This window comes from Taurulus bubalis, assembly GCF_910589615.1.
Source record: "Taurulus bubalis genome assembly, chromosome: 17".
Classification (NCBI taxonomy): Eukaryota; Metazoa; Chordata; class Actinopteri; order Perciformes; family Cottidae; genus Taurulus; species Taurulus bubalis.
Window position 1 is genome coordinate 4469665 of NC_136605.1, and position 27894 is coordinate 4497558.

Here is a 27894-nt window from a genome sequence, read left to right on the forward strand (position 1 = left end):
ATATTCTCCGAGTGTGATCCCGTGTGCATGTGCAAACGCTTAAGTCTCCGCGCGTCTGCTCGAGTTCCCACCGAGAGCTTGTTTACCTCACGTGCCAGTTTAAATAGCACAACTTTACATTTTGTCTAATTGCCACGGGCGATGTTTGTTCCTGTTTCGGGTCCACGGTTGTTTCTGCTCCGAGGTACGTGGAGCAAAGTTCTGGAAAATGGGATTAGTTCATCTCCCCGATCCAGAAACTAAACGTAAAGCTCCCGGTCTGCAACTTCCTTTCCCCTGAAATGGCGGAACCAGAGTTATTTTTGTCGACCTATAGCAATGTTTAGCCCTCGCCTAACAGGTTTAGTCGATATCCAAAAAACAGGCATTCAAATTTATCCCGGCGAGAACCAATTTGTAGCAGCTTTTGGACAAAAAAAAAGTCGTGCCCACGGGCCGGCCAACCCGGCAGAGCTTCCCCATCCCCGATCCAGATCCTCCGTCTGCGGTTCCCTCCCCGTCCGTGTTGTCTGGAAGCGGCTGCCTCTAATTGACAGCAGAACCGCAATGGACGCTCATTCAGAGGCCCGAGCCTCTGCTGGCGCGTCCCGCGGCATACAAATGATCTGCGCTGAATGGAAACAAACACTTCGGAATAAACACTTCAGCTGCATCTATCAGTGAATGCAGCGTAGCAACTTCGCAGCGCCGGCCAAGGGGCTTGTGTTTGTGCGCACATGCGGGCAGACGTATGGCCTCTGTGTGTGTGTGTGTGTGTGTGTGTGTGTGTGTGTGTGTGAATGATTTGTGCTGAATCAGTGCGCACTAACAGAAAAGTGACCATGCAGGTGGAATAGCAGAGGCAGGAAATGCCTTTGTGTGCGAGTATTGTGTGCGGCTACGGCGGCTAAACGCTCGGCTCCCCATTCAAGTGGAGGTGACCGGCGGGGGCCCCGGGGCCTCGGGCCCTGCACAGCAGTGTGTGTGTGTGTGTGTGTGTGTAGAATGTAAAGAGGAAAGTTTCTCAAGTGCATATCAGGTGGTGGGTTGGACTTGAGGAGGATTAGTAAATAGGCCGATAGGAGCTGATTACAGCGTTTACAGTTTTGAAAGCAGGTTTTCTGTGTTCTGTGAATCCCCTGAACATAACGACGCCGTCGATGAACCAATAAATGACTGTTGTGTTACATTTCAGGCCACCGAAACCTTTCTGTTGAACGAAGAACCCTCCAGAGGTCCTGGGATGCCTGAATGCTTTGTAGTGTCAGATTCATACAGGGTATGCATCTATTCTTCTTCTTCTTCTTTTTTGTTGTATTGTTGTTATTATTGTTGTTAATTTGGACTAATATCATAATTATATATTTTTTATTTAGTTATGATTTTATTTGTATTTATTATTATTAACATTATAGATTTTATTTGTATGTATTATATATTATTTTTTATTAAAAAAATATTTCATTTTCTTTAATAGTTTTCTATTGTTATTACTAGTATTTTATTTTGTATTTTTGTACATTTCATTTCATTTATTTGTGTTATTATTAGTATTATTAGTATTACGAGCATTAGCATTAGTATTCTTCATTCTTCCATGTGTTAAATGTGTTATTTGAGTCATTACTCATTACTGTGACTGACAGTCTGTTTTCATGCTGCTGGTAATTGCACCACAATCATAATGTCATTCACAGCTCCCTCTACTCAGCTGCAAACCATTACAATCATTATTTCCACACGCACATTTAAGAAGAAGAAAAAGGGGTGAGGAGGGGTGAGGGTGGGGGCGCTTTGCAACTTCAGCGAAGCGCCCTCGCCTCCCGGGAAGCCAGAGCGATGACGATAATGTGCAGCGAGCCTCGTTGTGCGAAAGCAAAAGAAGGGTCGAAAGTTAAAGAAAGTGAGCGGCTTTTTCTGGGAAAAAGGACGAGAGAAAAAAAAGAAGAAAAATCCTCGCGGCTCACGCGGTGGATTCATAGCGATCCGCATAGTGATATAGAATGGTAATAAAAACAAAGGAGTGTGGGAGGAGGACTGAAAATGTGATTGTTAATGAGGCGGGAGCCGGTTTTCTAGGCTACGGTCTTTGTCTCCCAGAGTTAAGACTCATGCCAAGTCTCACACAGAATCTGGGTTGCTACAGTGTATCGTGTGTCTCGGGGTGCAGAAACGAACCATTATGGCTGTAATTGAGTAGCGCGGCTGGTAGAGGAGCGTTTCTGGAGAAGGGGAGGAGGAGGAAGAGGAGGAGGAGGAGGAAGAAGCTGTATAGGATTCCAAGGGGGCAGCGGGTTCAAGAACATCCGCAGGAGGGAGTCCACCTCCAGCTCCTCGCCGGGGGTCCGCTGTTAGGGGCGTTCGTTTTGTACGAAGTGCCCCTTCTTTCCCTCTTTATTTCTGTGTGTGTGTGTGTGTGTGTGTGTGTGTGCCTGTGCTCTTGGCCTACATGTCAGGGTTGCTTGAGGTTGCAAATCGCTTTCAAAAAAATCCCTAAAACTTCTCTCTATATGTGCATTTATATTCTTCAAACTGGATTTAGGGCGTGAGTTTGACGCCCGGTTTTGGAAGCGGTACACGCTCCTAAAGAGTGACACGCCGCAGGGGTTTTGTTTTCAAGACCGTGACCCCCTTAGTAAGCCGTGAGGTAGGAGCAGATCTCTTGGTCGGGTCGTCTCATTGGAAGGATTTTAGGAGGGCAGTGAGTCCAGAATCACGTCGCTTCTGCCTCGGGATAAAAGCAGAACATCAGCTTGTGTGAATAAGTATCAGTATTATTCACTCGCTCCCCGTGTCACTGACTGAATATACCGACGACGTTTTTGGTCCTCAGACAAAGTCCAGGCTGACTAACGACCCCGTACGTATTCAGACTGCAGGCTCTGGTGAGGGACGATCGGCGGGCGCCAGCCGCACTTTTGGGTTTGCATAATAAAGGTCAACGAGCGCTTCTACTTTACTCACACGGTACCGAGCTCCTCCACTCGGACACAGACGTAGTGAACCACCTCACATAATGTGGCCCTGCAGGAACGTTTATGTTATGGAGAGTGGAGGGAGATTGTGTGTGTGTGTGTGTGTGTGTGTGTGAGTGTCTGTCCACGGCTAATCCGGCATACGACTGGAGCATCAGCCTCGTATTATTTTATGCTGCATGTCAAGGACCTCTCGTGGTTGTGGTGACTCCTCACTCCTCACTCCTCACTCCTCACTCCTCTCACCGGGCCGGTAGTGGCGTTCACCTCGATCCTTTCCTCGTGTGTTGCAGGCCACGTCTTGGCCTTTTGTTTCTTTTTGGAACCGCAGCATATATACAGATTAATTCCACACCCACAAATGTTATGACCAGACAGCAACCTCCAGAGTGAAGGATGTTGTCTTTAAACTTGCATTCTCTCTACTGGCCACCGGGGGGGCGACTCCTCTGGTCTATGATAAAATGTCTCTACTTCTCTCTTGATGTATTCCCTCAGTAAACATTGTAAACATGAGTTTTTGATCTCAATCTCTATTTTTTTGTAAATTATGGATTTTCTTTAGGGCCTTAATATGAGACCAGAGCCGAATACTGCATCTCAACGTCACTCCAAATATGGTAACTTGCGTTCAACAACAACATGGCGACCGTCATATTCCAAGATGGCGACGCCGGAATCGCCAAACTCAAGGCTTCATAACGGCAGTCCACAAACCTCACATGCGGTCTGTGGTTATGATGAAGTAAGGCTCGATAAGAAACGACCAAATCCCTGTTTTCTTCAGAGGGGAAGCCAAATGGTGCGGGTCCACCAGACCACGCATTATCATTCTGGTCAAGTTTCGAGAGACGAGAAGATTCAGGGCCTTCGGCACGACTTGCTGCCTCTAGAAAACTCCTGAAAAAGGGGCGGAGCCTGTGAGCTGTTCCTCACTGTCCCTCCAACACTTAAATACAGCTGGAGAAATTGTTCCATTGCGTACTGGTTTCCTGTTTCAGGGAAGGAGAGCACCTGTCAATCATCTGTCGAGCAACACACCCATTTAAGCGCCCCACCAACACCCCACTCCTCACATCCAAAAACACTCATTGGCACATACCACCCACACTGCAGCGATGCAAAGCCCCTCTAATGGACGCCCACCTGCCAGGTTGGGAACCACTTCTTTAAGCATGTAAACTCTGAGCCACCAGAGACGACATCTGCTCAGCCGTAACCGAACAACCTCACTTGTATCCCCCAGACAGACAGACAGACAGACAGACAGACAGACAGGTGCCTTCTCACTGCGCATGTCTGCGTCGGGTCGCTTCAAATAGGTAAATGTGCGGTTACCGTGGCCCTGAAGTTGTCGGCACATTAATCAATCTTTCTGATCGTTTTAGTGTTGTTGTTGTTTTTAAACGAGACCGTGCTGCCGCAGCTAAAACGAGACCGTGCTCCGCAGCTAAAATATGTAGAGAGGAAAGCGTGTGAGAAAGAAGAAGAAGAAGAAGAAGACGCGGGCCCACCAACCAGAGCATATGGCTCTACCATGTGTTACTTAATGAGAGATTTACTCACACAGACCACGAGAAATGTGCGGCTCGTTTAAGGAGCCGCGGCAGAGGAGTGTTTTGCATGCAAGTCGGCTCCATAAAAGGAGGAGGAGGAGGAGGAGGAGGAGGAGGAGGAGGAAGAGGAGGAGGAGATCCTCGTCTCACCGCGCGCCTTAACCTATTGCCCTCGCGCTGCTCTTTAATGATTGCGCGGCAAAAACGAGAGCGGAGATGAAAGGCTTTGAACGTAGCGCGCATGAAATCAATACACCTGCCGGAAGATAAATAGGTGTGCGCGCGCGCGTGTGTCAGTTAGTTAGTGAGCGTGTCCGCTGCGTACTCGTCGGGGTATCGCGTTCACGGAGGACTGCTGGTATTACGGTGTGTTAAAGGCGCGCGCATGTACTCTCTCTCTCTCTCTCTCTCTCTCTCGCGACCGCACCACTTTTTCTGTGGCCCTGTCGCGGGGCCGCGCGCAGCCCTGTTTGGTTGGGAGTCTCGCGGTGGACGCGCGCGCGAGCAGCGAGGCCTCGTAAATCTGCGGGACTCCACTGTCAGCCCTTCAGAGAGGAAGAAATCTCAGCTCCGCTTCTTTAGCATGACTCCCCTCCCAGCCAGACTACACACACACACACACACACACACACACACACACACACACACACACACACACACACACACACACACACACACACACACACACACACACACACACTGCAGCTGCGGGGTCCAGACCGGGTCAAACATGGTTCGGTATATACTTGTTATGAGTTAATTAATGCGCAAAGTCCTCAATCCAGTGCGAACTTAAGCCTGAAAATGCACGAGACTTGGTGAAATCCTCTGGAACTGAAATATGTTATTCCTGCAGCTTATCCATTATACTGTGTTATTAATAAATAATAACGTCCACGTGACAGCTGCTCACATCCTGATATACACACGCATATTTATATATATAAATATGTATATGTATTCCATCTGTTTCACCACTCTCTGCTCTATTCTGCTATGGTGCGTTTACGTGTTCCCCTCCGAGTCCAGCAATGTAACAACGGCGCCGCTCCAAACACATTGAACGCGACTCTTCTGCTCGATCCAGTCGCTATTTCCCACATTCCCCCGCGACAGGAGTCAGTGAACGCAACACGGGAGCAAAACGCGCACGGTAAACGCTGGTGTCCGGGGCAATAAGATTCACCATTGAGTGAAAAGTAAAAAAGAAAAAAAAGTGTATATATATATATATATATATATATATATATATATATATATATATATATATATATATATATATATATATATATATATATATATATATATACTTTACAAAAGGCGTACTGGTGAATAGAATCAGAAATACACAAATACAAAAATGTAAAAAAAAAAAAACGCCTTTATTTGTTTTGTTTTTAGTGAGAATTCATTTAGAAAGAGGAGAGCGATTAAAAAAAAAAGAAGAAGAAGAAGGAAAAAGAAAAAAAGAGAGTCGTGCAAGAGGAGAGAGGGGAGGGAGAGAAAGTTTTTTCCCTGAAAGTTTGTGCAAGCTTTCACTTTCTAGGCGGGGTTACTGTACGCTGAGCAGCAGCATGGAGTGAGAGGGACGGAGCGATAGCGATGCAGCACCGAGCCGAGCTTCCATCCGACTTTAACTCGCTCCTCTAGAACCAGCCATGTACTCCCCGTACTGCTTGACACAGGTAAACTATCTTCTGTCTTTATTGCGCGTGTACGTGGAGAGGTGACCGGGACCGCCGGGTTCTTTTATCTTCTTCTTCTTCTTCTTCTTCTTCTTCTTCTTCTTCTTCTTCTTCTTCTTCTTCTTCTTCTTCTTCTTCTTCTTCTCCTTCTGTGCTGCGCTGCTTCTCTCTGGTGTTTCACGTGTGTTTCTAGTTGCACCGGAGCGGCTCTTTCCTCTTTTCTCTTTCCTCTCTTCTCTTTCCTCTTTTCTCGCTACAACTACAAAGAGAAAGAAAACACCGCCGCTCGTCCCCGTCGCCTCCGCGGCGCGTTTCCGCTCCGCCGCCGCGCCGTGGAGGGAACTTTTCTTGTGTGTTTTTTTTCCATCGCACATGAGGGTATTTTTTTTTTTTTTGCGGGGTGTTTTTTGGAAGGTAAAATGGCGCTTCTCCCGAAATGTATTTCATATTAAAAAAAAAGGAAAGAAAAAAAAGGAGAAGACGAAGGAGGCGGAGGAGGAGGAGGAGGGCAGCCTGCAGGAGGAGGGGAGGAAAGCTCGAGCGCGCGCAGGGAGAGAGAAGAATGTGAACACACGGAGTTTAATATTAACTGCCGAGATTATTATTATTATTTTTTAAAAGAGTGCTTTTTGCTCGCTGGGTGTGGGCGGTGAGAGGAGCCGCTCTCCGCCGCCTTCAGGGGCTGCAGAGGCACGCGGAGACAGAGAGAGAGAGAGAGAAGAGACACGTTGGAGCTGCTGGTGTGTGCGCGTGCGTGTGTGTGATTATAAACTGTGAAGAGCAGCGCAGACGCTCTTCCGAGATAGAGGTTTTTTTTATTTTGTATTATTGATTTGTATTTAATCCGGATCTTTGCTGCGCTGTTGGTTGACTACTATTGCAAAGTTGACTGCACTTGAACGCAACACGTGTTCACGTAGTTTAACAGCAGCGTTGGATTTGGGACGTAAAGTTCAGGCTCTTGTCTGGAGGATTGGAGGAGTTGCTTTTCCTGTTGCACTTCAATTCAGACACTTTACAATCTCCATGCCACTGGACGTTAACAGTGCCCTTTGTTTTATCCACATTCTTCTTATTTTATTTCATTTTATTAGTTACTGTATATTTTACACGCTATTTGTTTCTATGCTGCTGTTGTTGTGGAGGAAATGGAACAACCCTCAAATGATTATGAAGTAGCGGTTTGAACTTGAGGCATCTCCAACAAATGTGACCTTTTGACCCGGCTGAATAATCTCAATTTAACTCTTTTAATTCCCTCGGCTTCGATCATATTCAAAACTCTCCATTTCATTTAAATATTTTTTAGCATCACTCTCAGCCTAGAAAATACCCTGTTTGCAGAGGAAAAAGGAGAGCGGAGCGGAGTGAAAAATGCAGCTCTGCTCGCAGAACTTTTTCCCTGCAGCTTTTCAGAAATCCCCCAAATCTGTTATTAACTGCCATCAGCTTGATGAATACAATTATTTTTATATCTCTAGTTTTAAATGTTCCCCTTGTTTTTATTTTTTTTTCTCAGACAAAGCCTCCCAGTTTATTTAGAAGGTTTCCTTGATGGAGCCAACCGGAGGCAGCGACCTAGCTGGTTACACAGCTGCTGGGAGTCCCATAAAGCGACTTGTTTATCCATCGTTGGCGCGGCCCGACAGCGGCCTGCCAGGGCCCGTTTCATGTGTAATTCAACCCTGATTTTTACAGCGGTTTTCATTAAAAAGAGACTTCCTCCTCTCCCCACACTCCTCCCTACACCACACTGTACTGCCTCCGACCGAGCGGCTGACACCGGAGGCCCAGAGGATGGTTCGGTGCGGGCACGAGTCCGGTCTGGTTCCCATTTAAAAAGGATCACGGCTTTCGCTGACACAAGCGTTTTTTCTTCTTCTTCTATATTATCATTTCCCTTTTAATTCTTCATTTCATCGAGGGAGCTTTGGATGTGCCGTGTTGAGTCGGAGGCTCGAAGTGACTTAGAAATGGACATAAAATAGAAACAGATGAAGCTCATTCGCCTTGCAGATGAGGATGTGTGTGTGTGTGTGTGTGTGTGTGTGTGTGTGTGTGTGTGTGTGTGTGTGCGTGTGTGTGTGTGTGTGTGTGCAAGAGTATTTCCCCACACACAGGCCTTGATGACTTTATCTGTAATTGCCGAACAATTTCTTTCACAGATAGATTTGCTCAGATAACCTCTGAGCAAAAGGGGCCTTATCATATAAATATATATATATATATATATATATATATATATATATTTATATATATATATATTTTTTTGGTGACATAAATTCAGTTCAAACTGTCTGCAACAGAAGCTCATGCGGGTAACGCGGTGCACGTGTTGCACATGAAGGCAACACGACCAGAACTCCTTCAGTCTTCTCTTGAGGTTTTTCTTGTTGTTAAATGTTGTATACATGTGTGTGTGTGTGTGTGTGTGTGTGTGTGTGTGTGTGTGTGTGTGTGTGTGTGTGTGTGTGTGTGGTGCAGAGAACAAAACAACTTCCCCTCTCTCTCTTTCTCCTCTCTCTCTCACACACACACACACACACACACACACACACACACACACGGCATTCCCTTACAGACAGGAGGCACATTTCTGTTTATTGAATTGCTCTTAATAATTAATACATTTGATTATTAACTGTGATTTTAAATAAATAAAATTAAAACGTGAATAAAAAAGGAGAGCAGCAGCAGCGTGGCTGGGTTGTAACAGATGTGGTGTGTGTGAGATATATTAAGATCACATTTATATTTCGGCTTTTAGAAAAAAATAATAAAGTAATATGTAGGTGTGTGAAGTAGTTGGCTCATATTTGTTCATTTCCCATTCATCCATTAAAACTAAAACTAAAGATTTGAAGCCTATAACTCAGATCTCATCACGTCATTTTTCCGCCGTCTTGTAAATTTTAAATTAACGATAATATTTATTTGTACCGGTATAATTTCACTTTCTTGTTTATTTTTGGGTCGCCCTCTAAAAGTGTCCGTTCCTTCTGGCGAGGCCACGATGTCGCAGCACAAACTCTTTTATTGTTTCATTGCATATTTGAAAATGTGTTCAGTAGCTACTATATGCAGTTCATATATTCTCATATATTGTTTTCACTGGTGCGACATTTTAACTGATTCCTTCCCTCTGCCCCCCTCTCCTCTGCCCGCCTGGACGCTGACCCCTGCTCTCCTCGCCTCTTAACCCTCTCAACACTAAAGTATTACCCTACTCACCTTCTAAACAATGCCTTAGTGGTAAGTCCTCTTTAGTCCCTACTTATTCCGCATTAGGTGTTTGTGTTTCTACATATTCCATCTTGAGAAAGTGACGTTTTTTGGGGGGGGGAGAAATTATTCTTTTGCACCCACACACACACACACACACACACACACACACACACACACACACACACACACACAGGCTCCATTGACAGTTTCATCTTCTCTTTGTGTTTTAGTTGTTGTTGTTGTTGCAGACGTCTTTTTTTAATTTATTACATATATTTCTTAATAAATTGTTGTTGCAATGCAGCGAAAATTGAGCAAAAAAAGCTCATAGCACGTTGTGTTTGAATGTGTGCAGAGGAAGGTCCGGAGATAAATATATATATATGTCAAATATGACGCTATATTTCTAGTATTTTAATTCGCCAGCCTTTATTTAGAAAATCTGTCTTTGTAAAAAAAAATGTAAAACTCTTTCAAACTTTTCAGGGCTGTTTACTTATTATCTCCTCAAAGAGCTCGACGCAGCAGTCCGCTATATGACGAGGGTGTTTATTATTGTTATTATTATTTTTCTTTGTCGGCCTGCAGTCACCGCAGCTTTGAGGTCGCCGGCTCAGCGCACGAGACTATATGTGTCGCTCCGAGAGGATGCGGTGTGTGTTTCTTTCTCCTCGCCGCTGGAGCAAAAGTGTCTCCACTGAAAATATGAAGAAGAAAAAAAAAATATATATATATATATATTTGTTTTTATGTGAAAATCTGATGAAGTGAATGTTACCAATATCTGGACTTTAGAGCATTTGCTTTACATCTCACACACGATTTTGATGATGATGATGATGATGAGGTGGTGCCTCACACGTGCCCCCCCCCCCCCCTCTCTTCCCAAGGCCTGCAGAATGAGTTGGAACAGCTGTTCAGAGGATTCAAAGCTGATGGAACCACAGACTAAATAAACAGAAAATGTTGGATTTGGTTTCAGAATCAAAGACCTGCACGTCGGCATGCGTGTGTACACGCGGACGCCGGCTAAAGCCTGCTGCCTTCCCCTTAGCTAAGTCCCGCCCCTCGCACCCAGACCCAGTTTTCCGAATGATTTTATACATTTTTCCGGCGGGTTTTGTGGGTTTCCATCCAGTCGTGGTCAGATAGTGAAGTTCAACCGCGATGCTCGCTATACATGGAGAGATTGGAGCGAGATTCACGTCTAAAACGTGAGCACACGAGGTCGACGAGCGTTAGCATGTCTATGCTATGCTAGCTAGTAGTTTTCACGACGGAACCACTTTGGATGCGTCCTTGAAATGCACATTGTAGACTCTTTTGCTTGCTTCTCTCTGAAATTGCTTTATTTATTTTCTTGTTTGACCAGAAAGGAGACGATACTCCGTCAGAGAGTGCAGTTAGTGACAGTGTGGGCTCCGTGGTAGCGGTACAGCGGTTGTTGCCTGGATTAGCCGCGGTGCCAGTGACCCGGCGGCCGTGTATCACCTTCATCCATTTCACAAAATCCTTCCGAGCCAATCCCTGCGGCTTCACATTTAAAAAAAACATGGCGAGGACTTGAGGATTGATCTGGTTGCTCCATGATGATTTCGCTGCGGGTTTTGGTGCGGTTGCACAAGTTTAATCGACTTAGTTTTATATATATATACAGTGTACATATACAGCCTCAGTGTATTTCACTAGTACAAAATACGTCTAGTCTGTGAGGATAAAAGCGAGCCGGCCGCCAGTGAAGCACTCTGCTCTTGGACGTCAGACAGAAGAATGAACTCATAGTCCACTTGATTGACAGGTGGGGCTGATCCATTGTGCTCCCTGGTAACTGAGTTGTGTTGCGTGCACGTGCAGAGGGGGGGAAGACGGGTCGGAGAGCGCGCAGCGGTGAAATTGGAGTCCCTCGCGATCGCGCCGCTGCTGTTTCGTGCCGCGCCGTCTCATCGCGGGACGCCGAGGAGGTCACGGCGCCAGACGCTCGCCCGGGACACCGTGTTCCTTTCACTTATTCATTCATGCCACGCAGCCAGCTACAGGCCAGCCCGCCCAAAACACCGCCACCTTTTAAAAGTATTTCAGGCCGTGGCTCGGCTTATTTAAGGCGGCGATTTGTTGTGTATTTCTGGCCTGGCGCCTGAAACAAGGAGGTAGTCCCGCTAAGAGATCCCAGCTCTTCAAATGGGGGCCTTTTTTGTTATCTTCGCGGCTCCGAAAACCGCTACCACGTTGTGGATTATTTGCATTCTGAGCATATAGCTGAGAGGCTTATGAAGGTTTGAGTGATTAATGCCTGCGATATACATTTTCCCGCGCTCATTGTCGGCCGGCGACTGGGGGCCACCGTGCGTCAGCAGGATTGAATTTACGGCAGTCCTCGCTAAAAGAAATCCACGGCTCTCGCCGGTGGTGAAGGACAAAGACGGGATGAGCCGGGGCGCATTTTGGCACCAGGCGATATAGATTTGAATTAAGTAGCATGTAGTTTTTTATCTCCAGCCGCATGCAGCGAGAGAGAGAGAGAGAGAGAGAGAGAGAGAGAGAGAGAGAGAGAGAGAACCAACTGCGTCTCATTCAGTATCAGCACAGCTGTCCCAGCATCCGTGGAGAATGGATTCCTGCTGCTATTGCCATGGGAGGCTCCCGCCAAGAAGAATGGGAGGATATCCAGTGTGTGCGCTTGTGTTTTAAAAGGAAGGAGAGAGGAGAGAGTTAAACGCTGGTGTGTGTGTCTGTCTGTGTGTGTGTGTGTGTGTGTCATGTTGTCTCCACCCGCTTCACTTTTCCTTCGCCCATGTCACCTCTGGCATGGATTAGTTTTTGGCACGACTCGGGCACAGCCCCGCGGCCCCAGTGCGGTGCTGTGGTCGCCGATATGTTGTGCTGTTGCCATGGCTACTGAACACACACACACGGGTGCTAAATTACATAATTGAGCTAGAATATACAGAGGAACACAAAATACTTAGTGGACAATATGAGAGCAGGGAAAGGAGGGGGAAGAGATCGCCTCTCAGAATTAAAGGTTCTTACGAGAACCATAAAGTGTTCCTTGGCTTGTCCCTATATGAAAACCCCTTTTGGTTCCTAGTAGAACCTTTTATATAGAATCCTGGAACGCCTTAAGAAGGTTGTACCTAGAAGCCAACAAAAAGGGTTATACCCAGAACAATCTGTGAAAGGCTCCACCAAGAACCCCCTAGAAGTGCTCCAGGTGGGCCTGTACTCACCGGTATATCTAGAACCTACTGATCTCGACGGGTTCTACTGACAACCCTTTTACATTCAAAGGGTTTCATCTAGAACCTACTGATCTAGAAGGGTTCTATTGATAACCTTTTACATTCCATGGGTTTCATCTAGAACTCACTGATCTAGAAGGGTTCTACTGATAACCCTTTTATGTTCCAAGGGTTTCATCTAGAACCCACCTAAGAGGTTCTGCAGAGAACCCATTTATATTCTGAGGATTCCATCTAGACCAGAGGGTTCTACAGAGAAGACTTTTGTGTTCCAGGGGTTTCATCTAGGAACCACCCAGGGGGGTGTACAGAGAACCCTTTTTTTTATTCTATGGGGTTCAATTAGAACCCACGGGGGTTGTACCGAGGAACCCTTTTATATCCCAAGGGTTTAATCTAGAAACCATCCAGGGTCCTCAAGAGGCCCCTAAGAGGCTGGGGTCGATGTGGTGAACAATGATCAGAGTTCACAATCATAGTTTCTGTGGGCAGAAGAACTTTCTCTTCCAAATGGGGTTCTTTAGATGAAGTGTTCTCAATCGAACCCTTCGGTCTCTCGGGGAACTCTTGGAAAACCCCTTTTTTTCAGAAGGAAATGATCCCGGGTAGAACTTCAGCCCTTCGGGGAGAACCTTTTGTCAACCCTCATCTCGAAAGAGCGTCTCGTGTTCGGCGTGAATGAATTTAACAAAACCTCCGAGACCAGTAAGCCGCCGCCAGACCGGCCCGTGAGCCGGAGAAACAGAAACGCATTGAAACGCGTGTTTGAGGGCTTTGTCATCGCTGAGCCTCAGACAGGCAGAACAGCGTGTTCTCTACCCTCTGATGTCAAGTCATCGCCGACAACCAATTTGACAGAGCAATTGATGGGAAGGTGTTTGTGGTGGCAATTAGCGGTGTGAAAGAATGACAGAGACACACACAGAGAGAGAGACAACTTCACAGTGTTTGTATGGGAGAGGGTGTGGCTCCTAAGGTTTACACAGATGCACCATGACACACACACACATTTCTTTCTTTACCCTGCTCCTCCTCCTGGGCTTCAGTTTGTTTTGAATAGATCTTTTATCCGGCAGTAGTATCGACGATATGTCACATTTAAGCCGCCGTGTTCTTTGTCACGCTTTCAAGGGCGTCGTTTAGGATCTGCGAGTCTGTCGTGGTATTTCGAGTCACCGGAGAAAATGCTGCACGGAGAAGTTCGGAAACACATTTTAGAGTTTTGAGAGGCAATAATGGATGTGTGTTAAACTAATATAATCCATTACATGTGGATTCATGGGAATCAATTATACATTGAGTGTGAGGCCAGCAGCAAAAATATTTAAAAAAAGAAACTGCCACCGCTGGAAGGGACTGTTCCAAGTCATGTTTGCATGACTTGGAACAGTCCCTTCCAGCGGTGGCAGTTTCTTCGTGGCCGCCATTGTATCTGACGTGTCGCAGGTCAGCGGGAACGGATAAGAGAGTCGTTGTTGTTGTTGTTGTCTCGGATGATCGACGGCCCACTCAAGGTCACGTCAGTGTGGGCAATCTGGGCCTGTGTGTCTGACCTACATCTCACTGCCCCGGCTAAATATATACAGTAGACCCCCTCAGTACAAAGATCGGATTAATCCGGATGAAATCTGAGCACTGTGTCACTCTATCTCTCTCTCTCTCTCCCTCTCTCTCTCCGTGAGTTGGACTTGCAGACTTCTCTCCCTGCAAACTTCCAAAGTCAGTCCGTGACAAGAAAAAGTGGGAAAGACACAAACATTTGGGCTGAAACGCTATCGTCGTCTTGTGAATGAGACCGGAGCCGTAGCCACAATAAGTCCTCCCGCTCACAAAACAGAACCCTCCCTCGCACTGGGATCGGTTCGAGTTCAAAGACGAAACTATCGTTACTACATCGGACATATTCTGTTTCCCTGATGCATAATGCACCTGCGCATACTTGATTAATTAATCACACGAGGCACAGGTGTGCATTCCTTCAGATTTAAACGTCACGTATGTGTGTGTGTGTGTGTGTGTGTGTGTGTGTGTGTGTGTGTGTGTGTGTGTGTGTGTGTGTGTGTGTGTGTGTGTGTGTGTGTTTTTGGGCCAAAGTTCAGGTCTGTTTGGTCAAGCTGAACATTTCAATCATTTAACTTCTAGTAACTATTTCGGTAAGAAATAATAAGAAAATTGCAGAAAGAGTGACTTCTCTGCAAGTGCAACTCAAAATAGAGTCTTCTCTAAGTATTTGAATCATTCACCCATTACGTTGGTTGATCTGTTACTTGCTGCTACCCATTAGCCTGCTTTACATTATCCATTACTCCTAGTTTTACTATAACTGCAACAACTTCGCTCGACGTTCCAAGACGGCTGAGCGTTTACGAGAAGGTGGTAAAACACGGCCAGAGGGAACCCGCCATGCGGCGTCGCCACGACGGGTTCCCTCTGCCTTCTACTACGTGAAGTGGAAAACTAAATTGAGGAAAGGCCCCCGGTCCCAAACGTGAGTTGAGTTGAGGCCAACCATGCGGTGGGATGGAGCCATTAGTAGGCTTCTTATATACTTGGCAATTTGTATTTAGAAAATTCCGTTCGGCCGCCAAGGGTTGACATCACGCCGTGATGTCACCGCATTCAATCATCTTTTCAGCGCTCCCTTTAAGTAGCGGCGGGATGAAGAGGCATTGATTGGCTTGTTTGATTGTGCTTCAGACTTTTCTTCTCTTCATCATCGCGATGCATGACCTCATGGCGTAGCCAAACGGTTCCGAGCCGAGTCCCGGACACGTTGATCCGGCACAGGAGATGAAAACGGCGAGAGTATAATCCGCAAACCGGCTATTTATCAGACGAGATCACGAGGCCCCGGCAGTGATTACGAACTGACGTTTTGCTTTCATTCTCCGGGCTCGGCTCGGTCGGCATTTATCGGGTTAACCGTTGGGAGGGGAAAAGTCTTTTCCTGTCCCGGGGGCGGGTGGAGGAACGCTGCCGCTCGGAGGCTCACGAACCTGCGAGTCAAACAGTAATGAAAACAGTTGTGACCTGATTCTTTTTCGAGGGCCGAGAGGGGGAAAAAGACACGAGAGCCGGTCGGGGAAGGAGCACTTTTAGTTACAGGAGAAAAAGCATGTCGGACGACAATATGTTCAGACGACTCTCCTTCTTTTTTCTTCCCCATTCCTTTTTTTCTGGCCTTGCCTTTCCATTCCCTCCCCCTCCTCTTTACCTTCTCTTTCGGCCACCCCCCGGTCCGGCAAGGAATCGCTGCCCCCCCCCCGCCCCCCGGACAAAGGGGCCCGATCTCACTCTTCGGAGCAGGAAGTTGGCGCGGGGCCAAGGGTGGAAAATCTATACTTGGTTGCATAACATTACATATCTTTACCTCAGATGAACTCTGTGAGGAGGCCTGGCAGCTGTGAGCAAACAGAGCCGGAGGGCGGGAGTTTATGCGTTATTAACTGACTCTGTTTGTGTGGAAGCGCGCGCGCGTGTGTGTGCGTGTGTGTGCATGTGTGTGTGTGTGTGTGTGTGCGTGTGCGTGTCGGGTATGAGTGCGCGCTCTATGCTGCTTGTGACTAGCGTTCGCCGGCTGGCTGAGGCTGTTTCAGTCGCGCAGTAGAGTCAAACAGGCCCCTTGTTGAAGTAAAAGTAGAGGAGAGGAGGGCCGAAGACAAGCGGGGCCCCCGGGTTTGGGCCCCCGGACGCAACTCTCCGGCTTCTCCTTTCTGGCTATCACTCCCTCCCGACTGCAGCTGCGCCGTCCGTGACATGAACTCCTTTTTGCTCTGTTTAGGCTCGGAGAAATAGCTGCAGGATTAGTGCGCGTTACATGGAAGAGTTGTATATTCGACTGGGGAAAAACAGATGCGGGGCGGGGGGCCCGATTTTTTTATTTTGCATACAGTGTTTTTATTCTGTAAAAACACAGGGGCCAGACAATTTCTAAACTTTGAGGAGTGGAGATCGTCCTCCGCAGCGGCAGTTTAGAAATTGTCTGGTCCCTGAATACAACATTTTAAAAACTCCTCTTTTGTGCACCTCCTTTCTTTTGGGTCTCGACCCGCCGTCGGTCTCTTCGGCCCACCGTGAAACTGGAACCGGGCCCCGACCCGCTCATCATCTGGAATATACTGCAGCGCAATCATCTCCGCCAGAAAGACTCCTGCAGGCCTTTCTGCTGCCCGTTGGAGTCGCATACCAATTCCCACTCACCCCATTCATCGTGTTACTTACTTTGTCCTCCCTCCCCGTCCGCACACCCGAATACAAGTAATTCCAAAGCTGGAGTTAAGACTCATCTGGGGGCCACAAATCGCCCGCGTATTGTAGCCGGGCTGCGGAGATTTATGACGAATGTGAATATGGACGCCGTGGGCGGTGTGCAGAGGTGCATGTTATGGTGCCTTTTTTTATTAATGCTTGGGCGAGCTGAAGGCCTTGAGAATGATGTAGAGGAGTAAAAACAACCGCGCAGATAATTTATATATACAGGGTTTTCATACGGTCATGGAAAAAACCTGGAAAAGTCATGGAATTTTAAAAATGGTTATTCCCAGGACTGGAAAAGTCTTTGAAAAAAATGAAATTCCAAAAAGTGTTGTAAAAGTCATGTAAATGTGTTATATTCATGTGTTCATGACGTTCATTTACGCTGAGTTTGAAATAATGAATATGCTTTTAAAAGAAAGACGCTCAAAATATAAGCAGGCATACATACAGGCATCTATATAAATGTTTATTATTTTAATCAAACTATTGTCTCATTCATTTGTGTCATTTAAGGTTTACTGTATGCTTTGTATTCTCATTGTTAGTTTAAATACTACATTTTCTCACTTTTTCATGTTTACACCCAGATATCACAAAATGTTTGGTCATGGACATTTGATTTAAAGTCATGGAAAAGTCATGGAAATCCACTTGTATGAACCCTGTATGTATATATTTTGTATCTTTCAGCTCAGAAAGACAGAACGATTCTAGAAAGAAACACGCGATGCGGCGGGAAAGAAGCGAAAGAGGGAAAATGGCGGGAATGAAAGAGGCCTGTGTTGTAAATACAGTGGAGCGGGGAGCGCTGCACGTCCCCTTTCATTCCTCCTTGCTGCATGATTTGTTTGATTTACTCTCTATCAATCAGCGGAGGATGTGTTTAAACGAACTCGAAGTCTATTTGAGAAAGCCTCTTTACGGCCGTGGCTGTTTGTATTCTCCTCTTACTTCCCTTGGAAGCGGGCCGTGATTAAAACCGGCGATATAGGCGTATTGTGTTTCCTGGGGGATTGGAAGGAATGCCGAATGCATCATAACCATATTACACTCGTTAGGAGCGCTGCACGTTGCCAACGGGAGAGGCTGGACTCGGCTACACTAAAGGGGAACCGAGTCAGAATCCCACAACTGCAACAACACCAGAGGACATCCGACACCGGTGGACTGCGTTTGACATTTCGTAGGATACACACAGCACCGAAGACTCATGCTGCACAAAAAAAAAAAGCAGAAGAAGAAAAGAAAAAGCAGCTTTTTCGCTAACTGTTTAAAAGAACCCACGAGAAGGAGAACCAGGTTCTGTGTGGACGCACAGACGCAGAATCCGTTTGGCATTTTTTGTTGTGAGGGAAGCATGTTGCTGGTGGGACTTTGGCCGGCACAATCCCTCCTCTGTTGAAACAATGCGGCAGTTGTCCTCCTCTAACCTAATTACTCCCTCCCGGGGGAGAAAGGCAACAGCACCAAATCCCATAGTTAGGAGCTCTGATCTGGGCCCTGCTGTAAGAAAAAAGGCCTCATTCATCTCCCTCCCTCCTTCCACCGCACATGAACAGACACACACACACACACACACACACACACACATGAGCGTTCCATTCTCTCTGCGATTGGGTTTGACCTGATAGAAGCTAATTACGCTCCAATACTTCCTGATCATTCTCTTGATATGTGCTTTCGTTCACGTTGAGTTATTGTCGTTAATGCATCGATGCGGACGACGTGGTTTCATCATCTAAAGGGTGAGAAACCGTCTGCTGGGGCTTGTAGACACAAAAGAAAAACCTGAGCAGACGGAATACTGGGCTGACTTTACCCACAGTGTCTTCTTTGTTTTTATTATTGGGTTATTTACCAAAACTAAATTCTGCTGATTTTTTACTAAGTGTTTTATAAATGTATTCAATTACTAATTACCTGTGCCAATAACAGAATCCAAGTCTCACAACATTAAAGTAACTTAGTTACCTTCCATTACCTTAATAGCAAATATGTCAAAGAAAAAAAGAAAAAAATGCTGAAATTTCACTATTATTCTCTATGAAAAGCAGAAAAGAGCAACAACTTCACGGTTCACTGCAAATTCTGCCTCCCGGCTGTAAAGATGCTGTCATCGTCCAAGGACTCCAATCGTTTGGCACATTAGTGTTGCCGGGTTTACGTTTGACTTTTTCCCACGTAGAGGAAGTGGACTGAAGCCGGTACTTCCTGCCTCGTGTTCGCTGGACCAGAAGAAACCGTCTCTTCAAACAATACAAACAAAACTTTCACTGTACTTCTTTACATACAACATAATATAATACATAATAGTAAAGTATAATAAAATAATACAAAGTGTGCACATGTGCATTGTAGTATATCCTTCTATATTTGAAAATCTATGTTAAAATGGTAATCCTGCTAATAATCCCAATTCTTACTTAATGTATTAATAATCTAATTACGTCACCGTGACATTTCCTCGTTTTTGTACGTGCTCCTTTACTCCCCAAGCTCGAGTCACAAATGTTGTGTTAGTTGTACAACATGTTGTGCAAGGATTAACATATTATTAACAGCAGCATGGCTCAGTTGATTATATCCCTAAATAACCCAACAATAGCTGCTGTTATGTGATTTTGGACCCAGTGTTTGTGTTATTTTTTTATGTAACTGTTGAGTTACGCATCCAAACTAAAATGTGCTTATAGTATAAAACACTTCACTGGTTCAGGACAACGTTGGTGCTATATTGACCCAAGTTGGGGTCATATTTGTAACCCTAGTTCCAGCGTACAAACAGGAAAGACAACCAAAACACAACGTATGATCAAATTACACGTAATAAAAATAAGTTTGAAACACTGTCATATTTCTAGTCGTGGTGCATTCAGGAGCAATTGGTTGGAAGCAACTTTGAGCATTGAAGCTAATAGAGAGTGTGTGTGGACGGTGCCGCTATCTCTCCTTTGTTCGGTTTCTCGCTCGCTCTCAATGACCCTTCCATCAGTACTGGCACCGCGTCGGGTTTTGAAAAAACTTTATTACTGTAACTTCAGACAAGGAAGTCGGCATAGGAAGCGGTTTGTGTGTGTGTGTGTGTGTGTGTGTGTGTGTGTGTGTGTGTGTGTGTGTGTGGCACACACAGAGTAGAGGAAAGGGTTTTAAAGTCTTAATCCCGCCTCTACCAACCTGTTTTGTGTTGTTTATTTGCCTCTCCTGTCTTAGGCCGAGCTCCTTTCCTGGTGTGTGTGTGTGTGTGTGTGTGTGTGTGTGTGTGTGTGTGTGTGTGTGTGTGTGTGTGTGTACTCCAACGTGTCCAGCTTGTGAGGACCCGGCGCCCTGTTTGTGCGGCAGCAGCAGAAACTCAGCTTTGCTAGCGCCCTTCTTTCGGCTCTGTTAACCCCGCCCCCTTTGTTAGCCCCGCCCCCGCCCTCCAGCTCATTAGCCTACCGCGTCTTTCCTCTTCCTAGATTTGAGTTCTCTCTTTCTTTGTGTGCAAAAGTTCTTTTGTCTTTGTGATGCAACCGTGGAAAGGTTGCTGTGATGCAACCGTGGAAAGATTATTTTATAAGCAGGCAGGATAAAAAAAAACAATAAAGAAAACAGGGTGAAGGATCATTTGAGCACTGAACATGAGTTGAAAAATCTTTGATTGTGAAATATGTTTTTAGGTATTTTTGTGTTTTTTTTACGTACGCTGCCGTCTCGACTAGGAACCATTCGTGAAGAAACATTTCAAATCTAAATGGGATTATCCTTGAGAACTAAAGGTTAAATACAATGAAATTAGGTTCTCTCAACTCTCTGTCTGTGTTAACTCTTTAGTCTTTCTCTATTTCCCACTAATTCATTACCTCTCTTTTTCATTAAGCCCCGTGCCAACTTGTGAAACCCGCCTGTCAGTGGCAGCCATGATTGACTTTCTCTTCAGCCACAGTGTTAACCCCTTCCTTCCCATTTCATCCACCACGTTCATTAACCCCTCATTAAGCCGCCATTGGCTCGAAAAGTGGACCGCAAGTTGTTGCTTTTTGCATTTGATTTTGAACTCACTTTGCACTTTTTTTCAACGAGGGATGTCACAATATCAAAAATGAAATAGCCGATACCAAAGCCACAGTTAATCGATAACCCAATTCGATAACACGCGGTAAAAAACAAAAACAATGAACTCTAGCATTTGGAACAAGTCATTTTACAAGATTTACACGTGAACACACCATGATAATGTTATAATTAACCTTCGCCTAATACTCGTTTTTTCCTGAACGCACCGCAACGTGACTCAGTGGAACCTCGGCTAACGGGAACTAGCTTCCCTTCGGACCGCTTTGACACAATTTGTGGGTTTCGTGCCTCTTACGGTGCAGCGCTGTAGAAAAACGAGCCCGTCACATTTTCAGAATTCCGGCATCGACTTGGTACTAATGAGGCACTCTATATTTCGTGACCCGGGTAGTTAAAGGGAGCATCACTTAACATGTTTCTAAACACATATTAGATGACACAAATGTAAATGTGATGCATAAAGCAGCAGCTAATTGCAGGGAATTCTCCCCCTCTCTTCCCATCCCGTTCTTTTGTCTTCGTTCTATTAGTTTTGCCAGGAGATGTCCTTCTTTATCAGGGCTCGTACAGACACATACAACCACACCTCTGTCAGACATTCATCCTTCGGTTCGTGCTTTCTGCCCACGGAGGGCAGCGCACAAAGTACAGGCCTACGGGCTTCGTTCAAGAGCCACACAGGCAGGACCACAGATCATCGCCGGTTTAATTAATAACTTATGGCTACGGCTTAAGCTCAGTTACTTGGCTAATTTGAATGGAAACGTATAAAGATTTTCTTTTTTTTAAAAGGATATAGAGACAGGAGGCAGACGTGGAGGGTGAGACTGTGGGGGTTGTGAGTTAGGGATTGTGGCGATGCATTTGCATAAAGGGCAGGGCGGCATGCCCAATGGTGGAAAAGGTTGGCATCACGCCTTTCAGACTGGCAGAGAGGGAAGACTGGAGCGAGAGAGACAGAGAGAGGGGGGTGTAGTCAATAGTGCATCCCTTGTTCAGAAAGAGGAGGTCCCTAGCTGTTGGCAGAAGAGCGGGCTAAATCTCTAGTTTGATTGTGTGCTAGATTGCCCCTTTTATTTGTCTGATTGCAAAGCGTTCAACGCCGCATTAGTAGTGGGCTTTACTTTCCTGGAGCCTCTATGCAGGACTTTCGGGTGTTTTTTTCTGCCTTGGCCCTGCTCTGTGATTGTGGCTCTACACATATGCTATATAGAGTTTACATTGTGAGCAACCAGCAGCTCGGGGGAACTTTCCAACCTGTTTTTATCAGGTCTGCGTCGACCTCCTCGAGGCCTTTGTATCGCGCAGGCATCCAGCTCAGGTTAACGGCCGTGTGGATTCAGCCGGATGATGTGTTCTTGCCGTATTTTTAATGTGTACGGGGAAACACGGACAAAACACAGGCCTGGAGACAAGGCTGGCAACCACGGCTCATGCGGGCCGTGGTTGTGGTGATGTGGTGGAAGTGGGGAGGGCCATTATTTAGCGTGGGCCCGTTATTACTGGCCCCGGGTCCATAAGCGCAGTATATGGACATATATATGGTCATAAAGGACCGCTAAGAGATTGATGCCTGCAAACGCATCGCGACCCCGGACCTCGTCGTTTAAAATGTATTTTTTAATGTCACACTGAAATCCTTTTTGTAGATATGTTGAGCCCTAATTTTGTCTGATAATTAAAATTAAAAATACAGGTGTTTAATTAATAATGCTATTAAATGGAAAATGATATTATATACTTGATAAATAACTCAAGTTATCAGTGTATCTTTTTTTCAGGCATTCACAAATGTATTGAATTGAGATAAATAAGTATTTATCAGCACTATTAAAGTATTAAACTTAAAAAACAGCCCCATGTGACTCATATATTGTTATATCTGACATTATTAGATACTGGTGCATTAACCAATCAGTCAGCAGCATTTTGACGTTGTAGCTCAAAAAGGGGAAAGGGTCGAGGTCGAGGTAAGAAGAAAAAATAATTTCTGATGTGAACAAAATTCTCTAATATTGGCTATTTTGTGAAATATTCGATACTTTGACCACGCTGGAAGTCGAACGTCAACCCAGACGTCTGGAACATGTCAAGGAGACGACTAAACACTGCCAGCAATCTCATATTCTTTCACAATGTGTTATATTTGTTTATTGTATTTTATGTAGAATCGTCACCTGCAAAACAACTACAGCAGCCAGACAGATGTTGAGGAAAAATATGACTATTTCCCTTTGAAGTGTAATGATGTAGAAGTATAAAGTAGCAAAGAATAAAAATACACAAACGTAGAAGTGCCTCCAAATGAAAGCGCCAGTGTTTAGGATTAAGGGAGATGTATTGGCAGTAATCAAATATCATATTAATAGGAATTAGAGATGTCACAAAACCAGAAATGTAGTAGTTGATAACAATACCTGTGCAATTCAATACCTAATTGGATACCAGTGTAAAACAATACTAAAACAATATACACTTAGAGTATTGTGTTAAGTTAAACAAGACATAGTTCCCTCTCTAATATCTATCTTCTTCAAACGGCTGAATTTCTTCAGTTTCTCACCAAAAACTCAATTTTATTACTTCGCCTGATGCAAATATTTTACTGAATAGAGCTTGAAGGCAACATACTGAAACACAGTGCAACCTTCCGTTCACGTTGCCCGACTGTACTGCCCACCTGCTGCTAACGGCTAACGCTAACCAGCTTTCCTTCTGACGATTTCAACAAGTATCTGTCGTTCACGATGTAGCATTATCAAAGAAAAAATAAGGCGAGGTTACCGCGTCCTTTCAGATTTTAGACGCCGTTAGTCTCGAGGCCCCTGTAGAAAGTCGAGTCCCGTCATGTCTCGGTATCAAAGTATCGGATCTCGTAACATCCCTAATAGGAATGATTTCTTGTATAATCACCTGAAACTAAGAACGTGTTTTCGTTTGTGTCTTTGTTGGCTAAGAATGAGCCGTTTATATCGAGCACATGAAGCTGGTCCTCTTCACGGAGTCCGCCGTGTTTCTACGCTAGCCCAGAACGGACAAACCAAACAGCGGTTCTAGAGAGCGCCAGTTCACGTATCACATTTTCGTGTCAGCCTTCGTAGTTCTGCTGCCTGCTTTGCAATAGGGAAAAGTTTCAGTTGGTTGCAATCTGCAGCCTCGCCACTAGATGGCACTAAGTGCTATACGCTGGCCCTTTAAGTTTACTTACAAATCAAGCAAGAATATATTATAAACACGGTCAGAAAGGGCACCACTGTGCTCAGACATAATGTATTTGAATAGAATTTGGGTAATAACACTGTATAAATACGTACCTAATCTGAGGCTTTAAGGAATGCTAATACGTGTGCTCTCTTGTAAATCAGTGTGAACCCATGACGTCATGCACCTGGTGAGCGGAGGGTGGAGACGAGGCAGTGTTACTCATTAGCTAAACAAGGCCAAACGTGATAACCTGTATTAATCGTGGTTAAATCAGAAGGCTGTTTCGAGTCTCCCTTGGTGCGGCGTAGCACCAGATACCTTCGAAACAGGACGGCGATCGCCGGCGCTCCGCTCCAGTACCCCGGCTCGTCTTGGGGTTTCGAAAACGGAGCCGTGTTGTTTCAGCTCTTCTTTCCCCGCGGCGTGTGCAGGGCTGACTTTGGCGTCGCACACTCGTCTGTTTGAGAAAAAAAAGGGGGAGTAAAGCCCTACAGCTTTGTTAAGCGGCAAGTTAACACATGAACCCTGAAGATCCTTTTCATTTCACGGCGGCTTGAAATTCTAATTCCAAAACGCAAAAAAAAAGGATCTTTTCACTGGAGGGGTTATGGTGTAACATCCCTCCGCTTTGAGCCTATTGATGAATCAATGGTGCGCTCCTAATCCTCTGATTTGTGTCAACCACGCATCAGACCGTCTCGATCAAAGATAATGTGGGAAACGGTGAAGACCACCAGGCACACTGGCTGCTTATGTGCCGTTATAATGATACGATACCTCACTTTCTGCTACGATAAAGCGCTTCTGACATGTTCATCAAAAATGAATCACCTCCCGTCAAACCGAAATAGGAATGCGAGGATCAAAGAGAATGAATTTGCTAAATGCGTTTCTTTGTTGCGGGCCAGGCGCATAGTGTTTACCGATTACAGAGCTGGTTTTTACCAGGATAGAAAATTAACACCTTCCACCAGCCAAATGCTGCTAAAAGCTGGCTGTGGTCTGGAAGTTTCCCTCCTCTACCAGCCACTTTGGCAGGCTTATTATTTGTGGATCTTGGTTGATGAAATTGTGTTAGTGATTGCACAATTCGTTTTAGTTTGCATTATTATATTTAAAGACCCCATATTGTAACACGTTTTTATGTCTTTTTTTATTATTATTATAAAGCAGGTCTAAGTGCGACATCAATTATGTAAAATTATCGAAATCCTCAATCTATGGCGACATGGCACTGTATTCAGAAACTGCCTTTTAAAAGAACTGTCAGGATTTTCGTACCGTTGTGATCTCACAACTGTACAATTTAGACAATTTCTTAGTTTTAAATGCAAACAAATGTGTCCGGAGTTTTTTTTTCCGGCTGTGTATGAGAGTGACATCAGCTGACAGGAAGTAAACAAGCTCGCAACACAATTAAATGTGCTAAACGAGTGGTCGTTTGACGAGTACGAAAGAAAATGTTGGTTCTTGTTAGTTGTTAAGCTAACGTTAAGTAGCTTATGCCAAGGTCCCGATAAACCCCGCGCTGCCGCTGCCCTAGCAGCCCGCTGTTTGGCTAATTTTCTGGAACCAGTGTAGCATTAAAGTTAGTAATTGAGCTAATTAACGAGCTGTCCGCAAGTTAGCTAGCTAACTAGTTTGGCGAACTTGTCGCGATGTGCTTTCTTACAAACAGCTAATAGTGTTGTATGAAGTATAATATACTCTGTCTCAGGGTCTCTAAACCTCATAACGCCACAACTCCACTGCTCATTTTAGTCGTTACTGCAGAACCTGACCTCAGTGCCGCAAGTCAGCCTAGCCTAACACCTAATACGTAAGTTAGCTCGCTACAGCGGTCGCAGTGGCAACAGCACACAATAAAAATGGCCGCCGCTCTGACCATCGAATGTCCCTTCTATTCTTATTTAATTTCTATGGCTAAACCGGAGCGTTTCAGACCACGGTTTAATACAAGTACATTCAGGCAGACGGTATGACTTTTTTTAAACATTAAAGCATGTAAATATGTTCGAGTAGAAACCCAGAAGAAAAAGTGTGAATCTGGAAATGAGCGTGATACGAGGCAAAGACACACACACACACACACACACACACACACACACACACACAAAAAAAGGACACCACATGGTGGTCCAATCAGTAGTATCGTTCCTCAGCCCGCACTGGCAGCAGAGTGAGCAGCAGTAGTCTGTTTGGCTGGCACAGTGAGGAAAACACTCCAGTCATGGCCGACCGTGGTGCTGAGTCGGCCTGCCCGGGCACGGCCCAGTCACTCACGTGCACACACGCGTTAGGGCGGGTTCCTTCATCCAGCAGCACATTCCTTCTCGACGCCATCACCGTGCGTGTGTGCATGTGTGTGCATGTGTGTGTGTGTGTGTGTCTGTGCGCGCGCACAGGTAACGCTTGTGTCGTCACGTAAAGTTTTGGCAGAATAAGCGGCGGCTGTTCCTCTACCTAACCCCTCCCCCACCACCACAGCGCTCATCAATATACTGGCATCTGCACGTCTCAACACGCGTTCTCATGCAGGAACAGACGTTGTTTTATCAAAAAAAAAAAAATCAAAAGTAAGTGAGGGATCTGTATTGATTAACCAGGCCTCAAACTCATGTATCTGATGTTGGTGGTAGTCGTAGGGGGAGAACAACTCGGACCACCAGAGTCCAGAGGACAGAAGAGCCCAGTTGGGTTTTGCTGTGCAGCCAGGCAGCGGAGTCCCTTTTGTGGGCCAGGAATGTGCTGTGCGTGCCTCTTCCTCAGCCGGTCCCACACACACACACACACACACACACACACACACACACACACCACCCTGGGCACGTTATCACGCGGCCACCGCAAATTGCTTGCAGATTTTTCACACATAGTAACGCGCTGGTTCGTAAACTCAGGAGAGCATCACTCCACTCCACTGCAGCGAGTGTTGGGTACTTTTTTCCATCTCCGCCGTCTTTAAATGATTAACAGGAATGATTACTGTATAACAATGGAGGGTCATGCAGCAGGCACGTTCTGATTACAGTATGAAACCACAGCGAGCTAAGAAGACATGCTCATGGCGTCAGGGAACAACTTTCCTTTTTAGGAGGGAGGGGTTGAAACTTCTTGTGATATATAAATCCCCAAAATGTCTTTTTCATATGGTAGAAACTTGAGTTGAAAAGAATTATATGAGACCAGTTTTGAATCAAATATCCACACCTGGTATGAATCCAGGAGAGGACTCTTCGGCGAATGATTGAATCTCCCCGCGCCTCCCCTCCGCCGCCTCCCTCATGCTCTCTGGCTCCGAGGTCAGGAGAGGACGCAGCCGAGGCCCCCGGCAGCACAGAGCCGGGGCCCCCGGCAGCACAGAGCCGAGGCCCCCGGCAGCACAGAGCTGCGCTAATGAAGGGGCCGGGCGGCCGGGAGGCCCTCGGGTCACGCAGACCCCGGTTTTAATTGGTCTGACGAGAGGCAGTGTATATAGGCCTGGGCGAGGTCCGGGGGGCCACAGGGCCAGAGCGGGGCCGAGGGGGGCCGTCGCCGGGCATCGTGGGTCAAAAAAAAAAGGAGGAGATTTTCATCACGAGTTTGTTTGACTTTTATGAAGTTCAAGATATTTACGGGCGATGGAGAAAACTCCTAATCTGGGCATTCAAAATGGGGGAAATCATTGAGATGAAACATTTCAATATTGGTTTGGAAAACAAAAAACATAGAAGCCAAGGAT

The 27894-nt window shown here is 45.7% G+C and overlaps 1 protein-coding gene across 4 annotated transcripts in view; it reads left to right on the forward strand.

Moving 5' to 3' along the window:
* nfixb (nuclear factor I/Xb) overlaps positions 1–27894 on the forward strand; it is a gene marked incomplete at its 5' end in the record, with an annotated part of 137564 nt that overhangs the window by 20013 nt on the left and 89657 nt on the right. For 3 of the 4 annotated variants that reach the window (XM_079233634.1, XM_079233636.1, XM_079233635.1), the window contains one exon: positions 5994–6195. In XM_079233634.1, coding sequence (XP_079089760.1) covers positions 6169–6195 — 27 coding nt within the window. Of the gene's footprint in view, positions 1–1174; positions 1259–5993; positions 6196–27894 lie in introns of those variants that run through there. The other variant, XM_079233637.1, reaches the window with a different exon arrangement.